Genomic DNA, 19,334 nt, shown 5'->3' on the forward strand with positions numbered 1-19,334 from the left:
GGTTGATAGTCATAACTGTATGTAAGAACATATAACCACACAGAGTGAAAATGACATTTTTGTGATTAATTCTTCTTTCCAACAGCTGGCTGTCCCAACTCCTTGATTAAAGAGCTCCATCACTTCAGGATTCTGGGAGAAGAGCAGGTGAGTGAGCATCTCAAAGGCTGCATCAGACTGCCATGAAAGATAGACGCTAATGAGACAGTTTGGGCTCCCCAGGGAGGCCGAGTATGTCTCCTGACCCTGGGCGCCCTGAAATGGGGAAGAAAACCATGGTGGAGATATGTGTGAGGACACTTTTTTCCTCTTCTATCCATCAGACCTGACAGGTTATTAATTGCTACATCTGCTATCTGCCAGTGTGTTTCATCTCAAGACTCCAGCAGGAAGCAGGCACTGCATCGTGGCAGACGAGCAAACAAATACATGCAGAGATGAATTATGCCTGAGGGATTGATGGTCACAGACATTGCTGAGTTGCTGTCTGTGGGTGAATGTGTGAGCTTTTTTCTTTCCTTCTTTTTTTTTTTTTCTTTTTTTTTTTTTAAACCAGGTTTTTGTATTGTGTGTTTGTTATCTGTATTTCATGACAGCCTCTTTGTACACGGGTAGGAACATGTGACATCTATACCAAGGGTGGCCATTGAAAGTGGATTATTTAAATGCTGTGTTGTGCTCAGTGAGGCATGTCATAATTTAAATAGATATGCTAAGTAAATAATTCAGGGTGCTAAATATTATATATATGTACACACATATATAGTTTGGACGGCTTAAAAATACATTTCTTGATCCCTATATGGAACTACGAACTCTGTATTAGTATGTTAAATCTAGGTGTCAAGTTATCCTTAAAATACACTAAAGAGTTGGCAACAGGTTGGTTGACCTAATTTCCAGTGTTATTTATTTTATTTGATTGATTGATTGATTGATTTTTTGAGATGGAGTCCCGCTCTGTCATCCAGGCTGGAGTGCAGTGGCATGATCTTAGCTCACTGCAAGCTCCGCCTCCCGGGTTCAGGCCATTCGTCTGCCTCAGCCTCCTGAGTTGCTAGGACTACAGGCACCTGCCACCACATCTGGCTAATTTTTTGTATTTTTAGTAGAGATGAGGTTTCACCATGTTAGCCAGGATGGTCTCAGTCTCCTGACCTCATGATCCACCTGCCTCAGCGTCCCAAAGTGCTGGGATTACAGGCGTGAGCCACCGCGCCCAGCCCAGTGTTATTTATTTTTACTCCTAAAGATCGTCTCTGCCAACTTTGACCAGGAAATATGCAAATAGAGATGTGGCAGCTCACTTTCATCAATGAGTTTTTGGTTTGTGTGTTTTTGATTGCTGTATATATGTGGCAAAGTAAAACTGCCCATTTCCAATATGAGAATAAAAACAAAAGGATTAGTTAGGAGAGGATAAGAAACTGGAATCACTTCCACATCCTGGAGTTAGAGAATCACAGTACACTCCCTTCATTTTTTTATATTGTGAGTTTCCAGAATAGCAGGCATAAATGTGTATTCAAATACAAGCGAAATCAGTTATCCCATATTGCAGATAAAAGTTGATAACTGACTCTCCCAAACATAACTAGTTATGAAGACACCTGGATCTCACAGCCATTTTCCAGTAAAAGCCTAAGACTTCTTAAAGCAAGAATCACTGGTTGTTACCCTGACATTTCTGCTCAGATAATGGAGCCTTCTCTTCGAACTTGTACCAATGTTTGCAGATTGTTTCCATTTTTGTTTTAGAGTCAATGGGTAATTAGTAAGGAAAGAAGCCAACAGTAATCATCTCCTCAGATGTAAGATGTAGGCATGGGCTTGGACAAAAGAGTGGCCAGTTCCACCTGGTAACAGTAGGGGGTGCAGAATATGCAGGCACAGACATATGAGAATTGGATTTGATGGTAAACCTTCCGTAAGAGCTCTGCTGGTTGTTTCTCTTTTCTTGGTGAAACAGGAAGCTAGGTCATCAGCTGAGAGTAAAGATGGGGGAAGAGTTTTACAGGGAAAGGAGATGTATTAGTCTGGTCTCACATTGCTATAAGTAAATACCCAAGACTGGGTAACTTACAAAGGAAAGAGGTTTAATTGACTCACAGTTCCACATGACTGGGGAGGCCTCAGGAAACTTACAATCATGGCAGAAGGCGAAGGGGAAGCAAGGCACCTTCTTCACAAGGCTGCAGGAGGGAAAAGTGCAAGCAGGAGAAATGCCAGTCAGTTGTTACAACCATCAGATCTCATGAGAACTCATTCACTATCATGAGAACATCATGGGGGAATCACTCCCATGATTCAATCACTTCCACCCTTGGTCCCGCCCTTGACACTTGGGGATTATGGGGATTACAATTTGAGATGAGAATTTGGGTGGGGACACGGCGAAACCATGTCAGGAGAGGATAATGAAATTGTCATTTAGGAGGGTGCGGAGGGAATAAACCTGCGAAATGGTTGAAGTTGGAATGAGGTCAATCCCCCGGATGTTTTTCTGACACACTCATCTGTGTAGGCACAGACGCAGAAAAGGCACTGGCATTGAAGTTTTGCCATCGAAATGTAACAAAAACAAGAGGGAGGCTTAGAAGCTGAGGGTGGATCTCATCTTACAGTGTTACAACAACAGAGTAAGCTGAGGGTGAATCTAAGGGAGTGATCGTTACTGACCATGAAACTTCAGCTGGGCAAGCAGAGAAGCCAGATGAGAGAGAGGACAGGGAAAGTTGGTTACAGACACCAGTGGCTTGAAGAATTTTTGGGATTTGAGTACTAGAAGGGTTGAACTGGACAAACAGGCATCGGCCAAAGGATGAAAGTCTTCACATTGAGTTTGTGGAGGAGCTGCATAGTCAGCACCAACAAGGTCAGAGGATGCCTAGGGAGGCTGTGTGTCTGATTTCAGATGGAGGACAAGGTGACGAGAGAAGTTGAGGTCATGGAATTGGGAAGTCGGAGAGTTGGGAGTACCACCCATGTGCCCACTGAGATCTTCCAGAATTGCAAACTGAAGATTTGAGAAATGAGAGAGAGAGAAGTGGATGTCAGTAGCTGACTGCAGAAGGGGAAATAGTGCATAGTGTAGGCTGATGGGTTGAAATGGAAAGTTGGAGGGCTTTAAAAGGAGAAAGGGAAAATATTTTCCTTACAACGCTGTAGAGCAATGCTTTGTGGTACTGGGAGTGCAGTCGCAAAAACATTTGAGGGTGCTGCAGGCGAAGTAGTGTCCTCGGGTACGAACCTGTTTCAGTTAGGGAAGAATGTAAGAAAAACATTGAGAAAGCAGATTGCAGTTACGGGGCAGTTACTGCTGATTGTCTGTGAGTCCCCCAAGCACGGGGGAAGGGTCTCAGGGTTTGGGGCAGCTGGAATATGTGGTAGGAAAAAGGATACACAGAGTGGATGTGGAGCTTGGGGCTCAGCCTGGAGAGCTGGCACAGGAGTCAGACATCCTTTGGTGACTGACATGAACAGGGCATCTCAGTCAGGAACATTTATATTCTGATTATTCATGACAAGACCTACTGGCCTCTAGGCAGATGGTGGCAATGAGTCTCCCGAGAGGAAGCAGAGAGCTCTTGTCCCCAGCATTCCTGCCAGCGGTGGGGGCAGCTGCTCCGGGAGCTGGTGAAACTCTTGGGATCTCACTGGATGCTTGAGGCAACTGATATCACTTGATAAAATAAAATGTTTATATTAATGTCTGTTACAAGCATTCTTGGGCAAATCATTTTTGTCTCTCTAACTTAGCTTTCTGTAGACAAGGGAGAGTGAAGCTCAATCATCTCTTAGAACATTTGTAAATAAATAGGATACCAAGTAAGTTTCAAATATTAAGTGCTATACTAAAGCTTCTATGATTTCAAACGCTGTTTACAATCAGCTTTCCAGAGTGGCAACAAAATAGACAGTAGAATAAGTGTAATACTCACTTAGAAAATGAGTTGATAAAACCTACAAAGATGCTGGTTAATTACTAATTCATTATCGGATGGCAGAGACCCACAGCAGCCCTCTAATTTCTTTGTATGTGGTTCCTTTCTGTTTTCATTGATCTTTAGTAGGTATCTTGATTTTTTAGATTTGGATTAAAAATTAAACACTATATGTCATTGCCTTCCCAAAACAAAAATAAACTCCTTAAAATAATACATTTATATTAGCTTCTTAGCCCCTTCTCTGATTTGTGTTCACAATTCATATTCATATAGCACCTTTCAACATTCCTTCCCCCTAGTCCAAATTCTTTGGCAAAGACATTATCACATTATAGGAAACTAAAGTCAGTCTGCAGTTCTAGGTGAGCCCTACAGAAATCAGGTGTGATGTCTGGAGTCCATAGGTTTGCAGGGCCTTTGGACCAATTGCATTTGAGAAGTACCTCCATTTATACCAGCTTCCTCCACCTTAGGTTTAATCACCAAAATTTTATGGAAATAACCTTTACTCATTCAACAAAAATGTATTGAATACCTTCTTGTACTAGTATTGTGCTAGTGTCGGATAAAATAGTAAACGAGGAAGTCACAGTTACTGATCATAATAGATGCTAGGATAGAAACAAATAGGGATGTCACCTACTTTAGATGAGGGGTGGTTGAGAAGCCCTGAGACTAAGTGTTGAGGTGACACCAGCTATTGAAGGAGCTAGCATTATGGGAGTGGGCAGAAGAGCATCCCAAGCAGAGGAAAGCACACATCCAGTGCCCCCAAGGAGGTGAAGAGCTTGCTTTATTCAAGACACTAAATTCAACCAAGGTGGCTGGAAAATAGTAAGCAGGAGGGACAGTACCAAAAGATGAAGGCCACCTGGACCATGGACGCCAGGGTTAAGCATATGGGTTTGTTGTGAGTTCAGTGGGAAATCCTTGAAGGTTTAAGCAAGGGGCTAGCATTATCCAAATTACATTTTGAGTATGTCAGTCTTGTTGCAATATGGAGAGGCTCTGGATTAAGACAGTTGGCAGCAGAGACAAAAAGAAGTGAATCTTGAGAGGGAGAATTCAAGGACTTGGAGACTGACTGGCTGTAGGCCAGGGAAAGGAAGGAGTTTGAAAGTTCTATTCGACTGAGATGAGCAAAATGGGGCAGGTGAGATCAGAGGCATGGGATGTGAGCTTCAATTCTGAACACATTTGCTATGCCTGAAGCATGGAGAAGGAGATAAGTTGGGACTTGGATGTGTGAGTGGGAGCTTGGAGGACAGCGAGACCTGAGGTCCGAGACGGAGAGATAACTTTGGAATTACCAGCATGTAGAGGATATTTTACATCCATGGGGATTCTCAGGAGAAGCCAAGAAAGGAGGGACCATGATTGGATGAACCCTAAGGAACACCAACGTTTGGAAACTGGGTAAAGAGTAGCAACAGCAAAGGAGACCAAGAAGGAACTTCAAGGAAAGTAGAAGACAATCCAGGGCCATATAGTATTGAGGAAGCCAAGAAGGTGAGAAGGCAGGCCTTCCAGAGGAGGAATGGCGATTGTGGTGTTGAAGAAGCCGAGACAGAGGAGAATGGCGATTTATGGTATTGGGGAAGCCAAGAAGCGGGCCTTCCAGAGGAGGAATGGTGATTTGTGTTGAATGCTACTGAGAGGTTGCAGAAGATGAAGCCAGGGAGCATCCTTCACCTGTGGCATCGTGGCAAAAATCACAAATGACCATAATGAGCAGTTTTGGGGGATGCGTAAAGACAGGAGCCATAGTTTTATGGGAAGAAGGGTGAACAGAAGGGGAGGATAATTACTTCTAGAGGGTTTGCTATGAAGAGAGAGAAATGCAGCAACCACAAGACCATTCTTTAAAGATTGAAGGGCCAGAACTTGTTTTACACTCACAGGAAGGATTCCATAGAGATGAATTACCTGGTGATTTGAGAGAGAGATCCGAGAACTGAAGAGGGTAAGTACTTTGGAAGGCAAGAAGGGCTCAGATCCAGCACAGAGGGAGGAATCGGCCCCTAACAAGAGGAAGGCCACTTTTTGTGTTGTGAGCAGGGCTGGAGAGGGTGAGTGCAGGTGCAGGTGTGTTCGTAGTTGCAGGGATGCAAAAAGGAGAGATGGAATATGATGGCTCCATGAAGGCAGATGTCATTTTTCACTGCTGTGTCTTCCACATAGAAGAGTACTTGACACTTGGAATATGCTTAGGAAACATCTGTTGAGCACGTCAGCACATCAGCCATGATTCCTCTCTACTCAGTGAAATATAAAGTGTGGATGGCTGGAGAGAGGTAGGCCCTACCTACATTGGTCTGAGGAACCAAAAAATTGGTGCAACTCCAAATGAAAGTAATAAATTCATTCTCTTCTACAACTATTTCACTTCTTATCTTAATTCTACTAATTATCATAACTATTGCCAACATTTATAAAAATATTTCTCACCCTTGCTATTTAAGAACTTCTATCTCCTATCTTTTGTAACTATCCTCATTTCATCTTTTTTATTTCACCCCCTGCTTTTGGAGGGTTGAAGGGAAGAAAGAAGAGAAAACATGTCACTAGAGAAACACAATACAATCTTGAGGAAGTTGTAAATGCCCATTTGAAGTTTGTGGTCAGTTATTTAATAGAAAGCCATCGTGCCATTGTGTTCAGCTGCAGGGGTGCATGCCCAGGGAAGGTGAAGGTGACGTTTTCCAGACCTGGGATTTTGCCTTCAGATAAAGAGGACCATGGAGATCTGTGTTTTCCAGGCAATGCTTCTGGTGGTGGATGACAGAAGCTGTCAGACCAGGAAGGAAGGTGGGCTTGGAGAGGCCCATGCTGGAGAGGAAATGTGGGGCCGTTTAATTAGAAGTCTTGATGAAGTTGAAGAGTTTAAACAATGTTCATACTTTAGCAAGAGATTTAGAAAGATAAGAGGTGATCATTGGAAAGAGACATATTTGGAATTGGAATTTCAGAGGTAGTACAATTTCTCAGGATGACAGGGCCTGGGGATGGATCCTGAGAATAGAAGGATGAAAAAAAGGTCAGCGGGATGAGAAGGTAAAACAGAAAGAATAGATTGATGGTGGCTTATTCATACAGGAGTGCAAGTCCCCAGAATAATGACAAGAATTGGAGGAAAGGTGAGAACAGCCTGAAGCTGCAGCCTCCCAAGAATGAGGGGCTGCATCCGGGAGATCAGGGGGCAGCATGAGGAGGTGAGGGTGAAGCATGGGTCTCAAAGGAGTGGTGGGTTTTGCAAGGGAAAGAAACCCAAGCATTTAGGGGTGTCATTAAGGAGCCAGGGGACAACCAGCTTCACCTCTGGCCTTGAAGGATATGAACATGAAATGAAAAGCAGTCTTCACTTGAAAAGGTTGCAAGGGAGACGGATCAGTTTCAGTTAAGTCAGTGTGGACAGGGAAACCTGTCAAAAGGCTGATTATACAGGGGAGTTAGTTTATCATGAACAGGAATTTCAGGGGACACAGAAAAAGGGCTTAGGAGAGAGGGAAGCATGGAAATTGGCTGATACTAGGAAACGTATGGACCCATGTGGGACTGAGAGTTTGGGTGATAAGAATGATGGGCAGCTTGAGCCTCTGAAGTGATGATGTGGGGCATGAGGGATGCATTGTGATGATCTTTGGAGGGACGTAGGTGGATATCCAGAGCACCTGGCTGTTCTCACCTGTGCTCAGGCGTGCCTTGGCATTAAGGCAGCTTCTCGGTCTTCACCCCAAAAGGCCTCCTCAGTGTTAGGGGCTTGTCCATTTCAGATAGTTATAAATATGAAGCCATCTAATACAATCCAGATGATTTTTTAAAATATTTTGGGTCATCCAAGTTCTAATTAGGTCATTAAATGCTCAGGGGAGCTAACCCATTTCACTGCCCCACCCGTAGCCTTACACAAAACTTCCAGACAAATGACATGTCACCCTTCCCTCAGAATCACCTAGAAACCAGCACAGTTGCTTCAGGACTGGACAAAGAGCTTCTAGAGGATGAGCAGAAGGAAGAGAGGGGAAAATACTGAATTCAGGGAAAGAAAAAACCCAGGGAGCCAGGAAGGAGGATGGTGGCAGTGACTTGTGCCCCAGCTCCTTTCAAGGAAGACAGAGGCAAAGCTCTTTATCCGAGGGACAAGGCTCTTGGATTTGCAGATTTAGGTGCTACCTAAAGCTGTTTCTCTGGGACAAGAGCAAAGAGTGAAATAATTTACAGCCACAGACAACCCTGCTTTCTGCAGTGGACTCCATCAGGACGGGGTGCTTTGCCACCCTGTTTCCATAGTCTACAGGAGTCTCTGAAGTCACATCAACTGTAGGAACTCTTGTGAGGAAAACAGCCTTTGTAGTCCTTCCCTTCCAGTGGGTGCTGCTCCGTGTCACACATGGAGAGGGGACAAGGAAGCCAGTTGGTTTGGATCTCTTTTCCAGAAGATTCCACAACCACTAAAAGATGAGATGCTTTTTGGCATTGGATTACCTGAAATACCTGAAAAAAAATCGTAAATTGTACTTCCAGATATGGTCTGTTGCTTGTTTTTTTGTTTGTTTGTTTATTGTTTTTTTTTTTTTTAATTTTTTTAGGTCTTGTTTAATGTTGCCTCTTTGCATTTGATTTCAGCCATCTGGATAGTTTTTTCTATGCAATTAACAAGGTCCAGCCCTTTCTTGAGCCAGTTCACTTCATCAGTAGCTGACAGGTGTCCAGGGATGAAGAAAACATTATTAGCAACTGAATAGAGAAGAAAAACAGCAGTGCCATGGGGGCCACCACTTAGACTGTCACAGATGCTCTCAAACTAATTACCTGCAAATGAAAAAAAAAAAAGGAAGATGAAGATTACTGACAATCTAAGGAGTGCTTCTTTTTTGAAAAAACTTTCTAATGCATATAGAAAACAGGACATTGTCCGCGTAGCAAGGAGAAATGGCTAAATCATAAGCTGATGTTCCTCTATGATGTTATTATAGTTTTTTTCATCCAAAGAGGAAACTATTTTTCATTAGTTTCTAAAAGATGACAGAGGAATAGTTAACTGAATTTTATTTTATTTTTCTTGAGAAATTCTCTCTCTGTTAGTCCAAGCTAGAGTGCAGTGGTGTGATCACAGCTCATGAAGCCTTGAAATTCTGGGTGCAAATGATTCTCTCGCCTCAGCCTCCTGAGTAGCTGGGACTACAGGTACATGCCACCATGCCCAGGTAATTTTTTTTTTTTTAATTTTTTGTAGAAATGGGATCTTGCTATGTTGCCTAGGCTGGCCTCAAACTCCTGGTCTCAAACAATCCTCCCACCTCAGCCTCCCAAAATGCTGAGATTACAGGCATGAGTCACTGCACCTGACTGAATTTTTTTCAGTAAAAGGGAATAAGAGACAGAGGCAGCTGGGTATTGTGGAAAGTGTGGTCTTGAAAGTTTCAGCCTTAGTTCTAATGCAGCACTGTGGGTTTCCTGCCTGTGTGGATGTCAGCAAAAGATGGCACTTCTTTGTGGCATCCAGGGCCACATCCATCACTTCACAGAGTAGACAGAGAATTTACCAAGCAGCAAAGTGTCGGTGCTGTGGTTTGGTACACAGCAGTAGCTCAGTGAACAGAAGCCTGATCAGGACCCCTCTGCTCTAGGAGGGATTGAGGGAAAAGTCCGTGGAGGGAGTCCCGGAAGTGCTTTTGGCTGAGATGTAACAAAAGCTAGAATTTATAGAGTGGTGTGGGGAAGCAAAGGAGACCCAAGAGCTGTACCTGAGTGCCCCCAAAAGGATACTCTGGGAAACACCATGACAGCACAAAATCAACCTCCTTAGCTTGGAGGACCTCAAAGGGGGCCACACAGCTCCCAGATGGCTGACAAGCATTGACTCATTTTGACAGAACATTTGCCATTTCTCTCAGGCTTGAGTCTTACCTAGGATCCCTGTACTTCACATTTCTTGCAGATTTCAAAATTAGATTTTCTTTTTTCCTTTCCCAAGAAAACAAGCAAAATAAACAGCCCAAGGAAACAACCCGGCCCCCCCCAAAAAAGAAAGGCCCTTTGGATGGTGTTTCGGTGGTGGGGGATGTTTACGCTTGGTTCCCCCATAACCACACTTCTCAGGTGACCACCCATGTGCCTTTAATGTACTTAACATGCAGCCAACAGTCAGCAAGAAAGGGGAAGTTCACTGGCCCTTCTGGGGCTTGAACTTGCAACCATTCCTTCATTGTAGAACACTTTTCTACCCAAATGCAGGTCTCCTAACTGCCTGCAGACCAACAAAATACAATATCTATTTCATTATACTCTCCCACGACCCATGATTGAAATTCTTAAAACATGAGTTGATTGAAACTTCTATGAATTTTATGCTTTCAAATGAATAGTTTTTGTTCTTAAGAGAATCCATGAGCATACACATAAAGACTGAATAATTTCCTCCCCAAAGAAATAAAATAGAAAGTATAGCAGTGAGCCAAGATTCTACCTACAGAACGCATACTAATGAAATGTATTTTTTTACTATAATCTGATAAAATACAGGAGAAAAACATGTATTGTTTTCCTTGGGTTCATAGTAGTATTCTTTGCGAATATTTACATTTAGTTTCAAATATTTTCACAAATATTGTACAATCAATTCAAAATTATTTTAGTTGTCTGTGGATTATTCACTTTACGAAATCATATCTAGAATTTTGCAAACTATTTTTAATAATAACTTAAAACTGTCGATATAGTTTGACATGTAAATATTAGCGTATCTACACACACACAGATGCTCACTGGGCATTCCATAGACAAAACATGCATGAGTGATTTTTTAGATAATTTCCACTCTTGAGCTCAGTTGAGGATGGACTCTATATAAACCCAGTTCACATTACAAATTAATCACATTCCTCCAAGTTAGGCTGTTTATAAAATGCGATTCTATATTGATAAGTTAAAAAGCCCTTGGAACTAATGCACGAATATCAAGGGAACAGTGTTTATTCCTTTCCACCACTTGGGGTAGATTTATTAGTTCCTTTACCATTATCACACATATTTTATACTGAGGTACAGTATTCTGTATTACTTAGTGCTAGTTTGTCACGACTCTCCATTAATGTACTTTCAACCTCGTCCCAGTAAATGGTTAAAAGGATCTATGGAAACTATAGATTGTATCTTGAAGGTAACTAAGTAAGGATCTTAGCTAATGATATATAATTACATGACTAAATTATTTCCTTAGTGTATTAAGCTTTCTACAAATACTAGCACATTCTTTTTTCTAGGTCAGTGTTTTCTTATAAATGTCACAATGTTAATTTTGAAAAGTAATACTTTCAGTAGGCATATTTCAGGTATTTTGTGTACTTTTTCATCAACAGAAATTCCCAGGCACATATGTTAAAATATTTGTCTTCCTTTGAAAAAGGAATTATATGCTCAAATGCTCTTGAGTTTCTCATAAACAGAATAAATACAATAATTTTTAATAAATTCCCTAGCTAATGAATGGAAAGGGGGACATAATTTTTAAAATTCCATCAACATTTGAGACCACTATGAATGTAGTCAACAAGAATTTCTAAATTGTTATTGGACTTTCTCCATAGATTAACTTCTTCCTAGATAAAAGCTATTGTCATAATAATAAAATTACCTAACTAAATTAAATAGACTAGGTGATTTGTTGTCAAATGAGAAAATGGTCAATTACTTAAGAGCAACTAATTTAAAATAATTATGTAGATAACATAATCTTGAGTTACTGTTATTAATTTCCATTGCTATTGATTATCTTATTAGAATTCTTTAATTAATTGTCACTAAATGGAGTTAGATTTTATTAATTTATAATTATTTACTGTCTACAAACTATTGACAAGATACTATGCCAAACTCAGGGCGTGTGGATGCACAAAAGGATAGAGGAATGAGTGCAAAAGTCTGTAATAAGGGTTTAAAGGGCTTGGAACACTTTAGGTCTCATGCAGTCACCAGATTTACCCCGCCAAAGGCCCCTCTCAGGACAAAGCCCCACACTGAGGAGAAATTTGCTCAGAATAGAAAAGAAAAAAAGGAAAGAGAAAGTCTAGTTAAAAATGGGATAACAGAGTTGTAAGATTGTAGAAAGGAAGCCCCCATATTTTTGAACACTGCCCAAAACACCAGAAGAGAAAAGTCCACAGCTTTTCTGAATTCTACCTCTTTGTAAAATTGCAGAAGAACTAATTTCATGTAAAACTGAGCAACAGCAGAGGAACAAGGTAAAACTCTAACAGAAAAGAAGCAAGGTTCAGTCCCATACAAGGTTATTAAAATGATGCAGTGAATGAAGAACAAAATAGCATCCTTATGAACAGTGGAAGAATGCCCCAAATCAGAGGAAAGCCGAAATAACCTTTTCAAGGTGAACCAAGTTATTAGGAAATTACAGAAATACATATAATAGATATTGTCTTAAAAGAAATAGAAAATGAAAAATGAAGAAAATTCTAAAAAACACAAATAAGAAAATTAAAAAGGGATTTGAGATAAGCTGTTAGAATTAGAAGTGAAGTAAAGAAGATCCAATATATGTATACTAGGAATGACATAAGAAAAACATCAAAGCAACAGAGCAAAGTGAATACTAAAAACTAAACTCAGTACAACTTTCCTGACACAGTATGCTTGTGAAAATTGATGCAAAATTGACCAGCACCAAGATATATTCTAATAAAATTCCTGGATTCTAAAGAAATGAAAAAAATTCCTTGGGCATCTAGGCAAAAGAGGGCAATTAATTTACAAAGGGGGAAAAAAAACAGTGTTTTCAGGCTTATCCATAATACTTTATGCCAGAAGAACATGAAGTAAGAGATTTCAGATACTCAAGGGGGAAATATATATACAAGAATATATATACACATATACATATATACAATCGCTGTATGTATAATATATCGGGATTGTATATTCCTTATATGTACAAGGTAAGAAACTGTAATTCCATATATTCCTTCTATGTGTAATATAAAGATTTTTTATTCAGCCAAACTCATTATCAAGAATAAAAGCCCTAAATAAACTGTTACTATGGAAGAACTCAGTGAATATATTTCCCAGGAACTCTTCCTGAGGAATTTACTAGAGAACAAGATTCAAGCAATCAAAATTACTGGGGAAACATCAACCATCACTATAAGGACTGATGGTTGTGCCTGCGTGTGTGAGTGTGTGTGTGTTTGTGTGTGTGTGTGTGTGTGTGTGTAGAAGTAAGATAACATGAAGGCTAAGAGAAAGAGAGCGTAGTTTGAAATGGCCACATGTGTTAGCAGTGTGGATACATTACAATTATTTTAAAAATTTTGTGGGAGAATGAGTAGAGCATATGAAAACATATTTGAAGTTTTTAGAAATCGTGGGCACAGTGATGGTTTTGTTATTCTGAAATTGTGTAATGTGAGAAAAAGCAAATGAGCAATTATGGAATATTGTAATTATGTCATCTTCTGTGTTCTTGAGAACCAGTGTGGAAGAAAGGGAGAAACAGATGTAGAATAGAAAATGTTAAGTAAAAACCTTGTAGTTCTGAGATACCTCTCCTTCAAAGTAAGAACTGAGAGGACTTAGAAATAATGACTAACTTAGGACCACTGAACATGCCTAGCACCCAGTTTATGGTCTTGAAATTTTTAAGAAGCAGTGCCTCTTTTAAAACCTGGCAATTCCTGGTCTGGGGCAGGAAATGTATAAGATGAACCTGAGTAATTTTCCATAGCAGATAGTGAAGAAGGTATTAAGTGGTGTCAGGTTCATGTTATGGAAAGTCAACTTGATAGGATTACCATTGGCCAGGGATGAGATAGTTGTGCTTCAAGAAAAAAAATCACTGCATTAGAATAAAACACAGTTAACACATAATATGTGTAAGTTTATGAGTTTATAAATGTTCATTGAAAAAGAAGAATCAAATATTTTAGCTTGCCTTTCCTGTTCAAACAATATCACCGGGTAACCAAAAGTAGAAGTATTCTAACTAATAAATGAAGGAATGTTTGAATTAAAATATCATTTTTCAATCCCAATAAATTAATCTAGTTACTGAATGTTAATGGCTGCTTAACATTTTGAAAAGAGAGAAAGACATTATAATCTTCCTGATAGAAGTACAAAACACCATCTATGAAGTAATATTACAGAGAGAGAGAAAGAAGAAGGAAGAGGAGAAAGAGGAGGACAGAGGGATAGAGGAAGGGGGAAAAAGGAGGAAGGGAAGAGAGTGAAGTAGGAAGGAAAAAAGGAGGAAAAGAGAGGGGGTAGGCAGAGAGGAAAGAAGGAAGGAAAGAAGCTGAATTAAATGAAGCCTATAGACCAATTATCAATTTATAGGAAACAAATTATCAAGGTGCATTATAAACTGCAACACTGGATACAATCAGCAAAATGAAGACTGGGAAACTCTATAGTTCACATGTCCTGCTTTCTTCAACAAATAAATTGCAAGGAAAAAAGACAGTGGAGGGTGATGGACTAAACAACACATCTTTAAAACAGACCAAAGGAACTGTAGTGTTAGAAATGAACCTTGAGTGATAAAGAAAAACAAGAAAGTTGATTATAACTTTGGGAGGCTGAGGTGGGCAGATCACGAGGTCAGGAGATTGAGACCATCCTGGCCAACATAGTGAAAACCTGTCTCTACCAAAAATACAAAAAATAGCCAGGTGTGGTGTCAGGTGCCTGTAGTCCCAGCTATCTGGGGGCTGGGGCAGGAGAATCGCTTGAACCCAAGAGATGGAGGTTGCAGTCACCTGAGATTGCACCACTGGACTCCAGCCTGGGTGACAGAGCAAGACTCCAACTCAAAAAAAAGAAAACAAAACAAAACAGACAAACAAAAACCATGGTGTCTTTTAGGAAGGGGCGAAGGTATTATGATGAGAATAGATACATGGAGGGCTTTAGGAGGCCCTGGTAAAGTTCTGTGTCTTGGCCTGGATGGTGTTTAAAAAGTTGGTCACTTTATAATGTATTAAGCTTATTCTATGTGATATTTACAATTAAAAGTGTGGGGTTGTTTGTTTTGTTTGTTTGTTTGTTTTTCAATGTGGAAGGATTTGGACATGTCAAGACAAAAAAGTAGGTTGAGCAGTTCAGTGGTGCAGAGCTGAGGGAGAGGGGCTTGGTGGAAACTGAGATCATTCCCAGTCATATGTGGAAGGTGAATAGAGCTGAGGGAGAGGGGCTTGGTGGATCACCGTGACATCATTCCCAGTCATATGTGGAAGGTGAATAGAGCTGAGGGAGAAGGGCTTGGCGGATCACCGTGACATCATTCACAGTCGTATGTGGAAGGTGAATAGAGCTGAGGGAGAGGGGCTTGGCGGATCACCGTGAGATCATTCACAGTCATATGTGGAAGGTGAATAGAGCTGAGGGAGAGGGGCGGATCACCGTGACATCATTCACAGTCGTATGTGGAAGGTGAATAGAGCTGAGGGAGAGAGGCTTGGCGGATCACCGTGACATCATTCACAGTCATATGTAGGAGCTGATTGAGAGATGTCCTGCTTCCCTTTACAATTCCGGCAAAACTCCAACCAAACTTAAATCCATCATTCTTTGTACTTTGCCTTTGCAGCTCAGTGTTTGTGCAGAGAAACAAACGAGTTTTCCTTTAAATTCATCATCTCTGACCTCAGGGGGCCTGGGTGCTGCCCAGCAGTGATACCAACTTCCTCCACCCTCCCCTTCCTTCGTCACTCATACCTTTCTTCTTCCTCAAATCCCAGTACTCCCTCTGCCTGTCTGCACCTGGGCCTAAGCTCTCAGCTGGGCCTCCTTCTCCTAAGGATGTCTGCCTTCCCTCTGAAGGCCAACCCTTCACACATCCTTTAGATCCCCCGCTCCAACCTACTCAAGGACAGAGCTCTTTCTCTGGCCTAAACTGTCCATCTGTGCTTCTCGTCTCAGTCCTGCCTTCAGCATAGTATCATATCATTATTTCTTCATTTTCAAAAATCCTTCACAACCCCAGAGTCCTATCCAATGGCCACCCCATCCCTGCTCCCTTTTTAGGCAAACTCCTTTAAAAAAGTGTCCATTCTCACTTCTTTGAATTTCTCTCCTCCGAGTCTTTCTGGACTCCACTCCGAAGGCTTTTGGCTCCATGACTCCACTAAATGACTCTTGTCAAGACCGCAGTGGCAGCCACACACCCAACTCCAACCACAGCTCATCGTGGCAGCCTTCTTGAGATATGATCCCTTGGCTTTCGGGACACCTGAGTCCTCAGTTTTCACCTGCCTCATAGGCTGCTGCTCCTCAGTCTCCTTTGCTGGTGTTTTCTCACCTTCCCTGCAGAGGTTGGATAATCACATCTAACCTCATAACACGGTCAGAGTGTCATAGATCTAACCTAGTGTCGAGCTTCACGAATAATTTCAAGGATGCAGGTAATCCTGAGACTCAGGCAGGACCTGGGGACATTCAGGTCGCCTCCTCAGGTCCTTCCTTGGCATTTGGGACTGTGCTCTAGGCAAGGTTTACGTGTGAAGCCTCTAAGAAAGCTATGTAGTAATCACTCACATGCAATCTCTCCATTACATAAACTGTCTCATCGTTCATTACTTGATGAACTATCATCATTGTATCCTCTGATAATTGCACAGCTTATGACACTGTCTAAAGAGCCTTACCCCATAAATTCAGAGATTCTCGTTCATTTGCCATCCAAACTCTTAGACCTCTTTTCTAGGAAATGTGCTGTATGTGTATGCCATTCACATGTTTACAAGGAGGCCAGGTTATCTTTTTCCTCTTTCCTGGGGACAGAAGAATGAGAAAATGGATTAGAGGCTCATGCTAATGACTTCAAAATTTGTATTTGGGACCCATGCCTTTCCCCTAAACTACACTTATTTATTCAATTAGCTACTGGAAATTTTAACATTGCTGTGTAATAGCTTATAAAACTGAACATGAGCACAATAGAAATAATGATTTCATGCCTCAACTCCCTACACACACATACACACACATACATACACACACATACACACATGCACACACACATACACACACGCACACACATACTCCTTTCTTCTTCCACAGTTGTCCCCACCCCCCACCTGCCTCCTGTCTTCTCAGGAAACAGGGAAATACACCACAGTCATATTTGACTCCTCTTTTTCTCTCACACCATGCATCCATCCTGACTGGATATTCTGCAATTTCTCCTTTTAATTTATACCCAGAATTCAAACACTGATCCTACCTCCAGCACTACCTTCCCGGGTCAAGCCAGTGCCATCTCTTGCATAGATGTTGACATAAGCTCCTGCGGGCTTCTCTGCTTCCTGCCTACACCCTGGCCCTCCAGAGGGCATGCCGAACATAGCAGCCAGGTGGATGTCTTTAAAATACCAGTCAAATTATGTCATACCTCAGCTCAGACTTCTGCAGTGGTTCTGGTATCTTCCAGAATAACAGCCAGGGTTCTGAAAGCAGCTGTCAGGGAACTACACATTCTAGATCCTCCCGAACTCTCCAACTTCACCTTCTGTTTTTTCCCTCGTTGTTCACTCTGCCTCCACCCCACTGCCCACCTCGCTGTACCCTGAACAGCCAACCACATCAGCACACTGGGCCTGTGCTCCCTTACAGAGTTATCTGCTTGTCCAGAATGCTTATTCCCCCAGGGATCCATGTGACTTGCATTTCTAATCTCCTTCAGACATTTGCTTAAAGGCACCTGCTTTGTAAGGCACTCTCTAATCACCTCTTTAAAATTGAGATCTCCACTTTCTTTGGAATCTCCCTCTTCCCTGTCGATTATTCTCTTCCTCACTTAGCACCACTGGAAATAGTAGACATTCTAACCTCTCGGTGTTGACTGTTACAGTGCTGTGGATGAAGGTGGAGAAGTCTGTTCATTCACTGCTGTATCCCCAGCACCTCGGTAGAGTCTGGAATGTGGTAGGCTCTCAATAAATGTTGCATTATTTGATTAATAATTGAGCAAACCTATTTGACTTGATCTGAGTTTATATTACAAACAGATCAAAAATGTAGGGCTGCCACAAAGAACACCTTGAAAATGGTTTGATGGGGTTTGGAATTTATTTGCGGGCTGAAGAAAGCATTAAAGGAAACTGAGCAAAACAGTAACAGAAAGAAATGATGTCAGGGACACAGGAAATCATACTTTAAGAATAAGTGTAATGATAAAGGGAAAATGTGGTTCTTTAACATCAGTCTTCTTCTAACTCATTGATATTGTGTGGGCTGCCAACAATTATGAAGTGGAATGCGGGGCCGATTTTCAAAATAATTATACAACCTTGTTGAATTTCAAATAGAGGCATGAAAATATCTTGCTTTATAAGATTGATAGTGATGTATTATAAGTGTTCATCATTTAATACATAAGTATGTTCCCAAATGTATATGAAATAAGATTGTTGAAATATATGTTGGTAGAAGCAATCTTATAACATACAAAGCTTTGGGATATCTCTTTTCTGAAGACAAAAAAGCGAAGAGTAAATTCACTTATATGTCTTGCCAGTTGAGTTTGGTAGACTTTTTCTCACTGAAGCATATTTGTCCTCCTCTATCAACCCCCGGCCCTCTCCCTCCCCCTAGACACACACACACACACACACACACGCATTATTTTACTGAAACTGGTTAAGCAAGAAATCCCATACACTGTCAGCTCCTACCCTTTTGGCTGAGATAAACAGTCAGTTTGAAAGCTCACTCTGCTTTTTGGGTTTCGCAGTACAACCGATACCAGCAGTATGGTGCAGAGGAGTGTGTCCTACAGATGGGCGGCGTGTTATGCCCCCGCCCTGGCTGTGGAGCGGGGCTGCTGCCGGCGCCTGACCAGAGGAAAGTCACCTGTGAAGGCGGCAACGGCCTGGGCTGTGGGGTGAGTACTGCCCGCACCCCTGGGGCGGTGTGTTCCTGTCCTTGTTTGCTTTTGCGCATGGGCTGGGATTGTATTTTTATTTTATTCTCATTTTCCCTTTGGACCCAGACATCTTTGAACTTATGTATAAGAAAATAGATTTTAAATTCCTTTATAGGACTCCAGATTGGAAAATGTATGTATGTATTTTGGGGAAAAGAGTTGTATTAAGATTTTCTGTTTTGGTTGCTTATGGAAGTATTTACTTTAAGATGCTGTGAACCACTTAGGCCAGACTTTTAAACTTGTCTCCCAGCACTCAAGTGATCCAGAGCAAAAATGTATTCTTTCTTCAGAGTTGCCTTTAAGTAGACAGGAGTGAAGGAGAAAGAATTCTCCATCAGTGACGTCTTACTGACATTGTTTGCTAAGTGTTTTCAAGAAATAAAATGAAGGTTAATGTGGAAAACTTGAAATGTTATTGTGTCATAAAAATCGTTTTAAATAGAGAT

General features: G+C 41.3%; 1 protein-coding gene across 1 annotated transcript in view; it reads left to right on the forward strand.

Moving 5' to 3' along the window:
- The window catches only part of PARK2 (parkin RBR E3 ubiquitin protein ligase), a 1,293,247-nt gene that overhangs the window by 1,270,699 nt on the left and 3,214 nt on the right, over positions 1-19,334 (forward strand). The window contains exons 9-10 of the mRNA XM_011999643.1: positions 86-147; positions 18,694-18,843. Of these exons, the coding sequence (XP_011855033.1) occupies positions 86-147; positions 18,694-18,843 (212 nt within the window). The remainder of the gene's footprint in view (positions 1-85; positions 148-18,693; positions 18,844-19,334) is intronic.

Source organism: Mandrillus leucophaeus, unplaced genomic scaffold (assembly GCF_000951045.1).
Source record: "Mandrillus leucophaeus isolate KB7577 unplaced genomic scaffold, Mleu.le_1.0 Scaffold6, whole genome shotgun sequence".
NCBI classification, from domain to species: Eukaryota; Metazoa; Chordata; class Mammalia; order Primates; family Cercopithecidae; genus Mandrillus; species Mandrillus leucophaeus.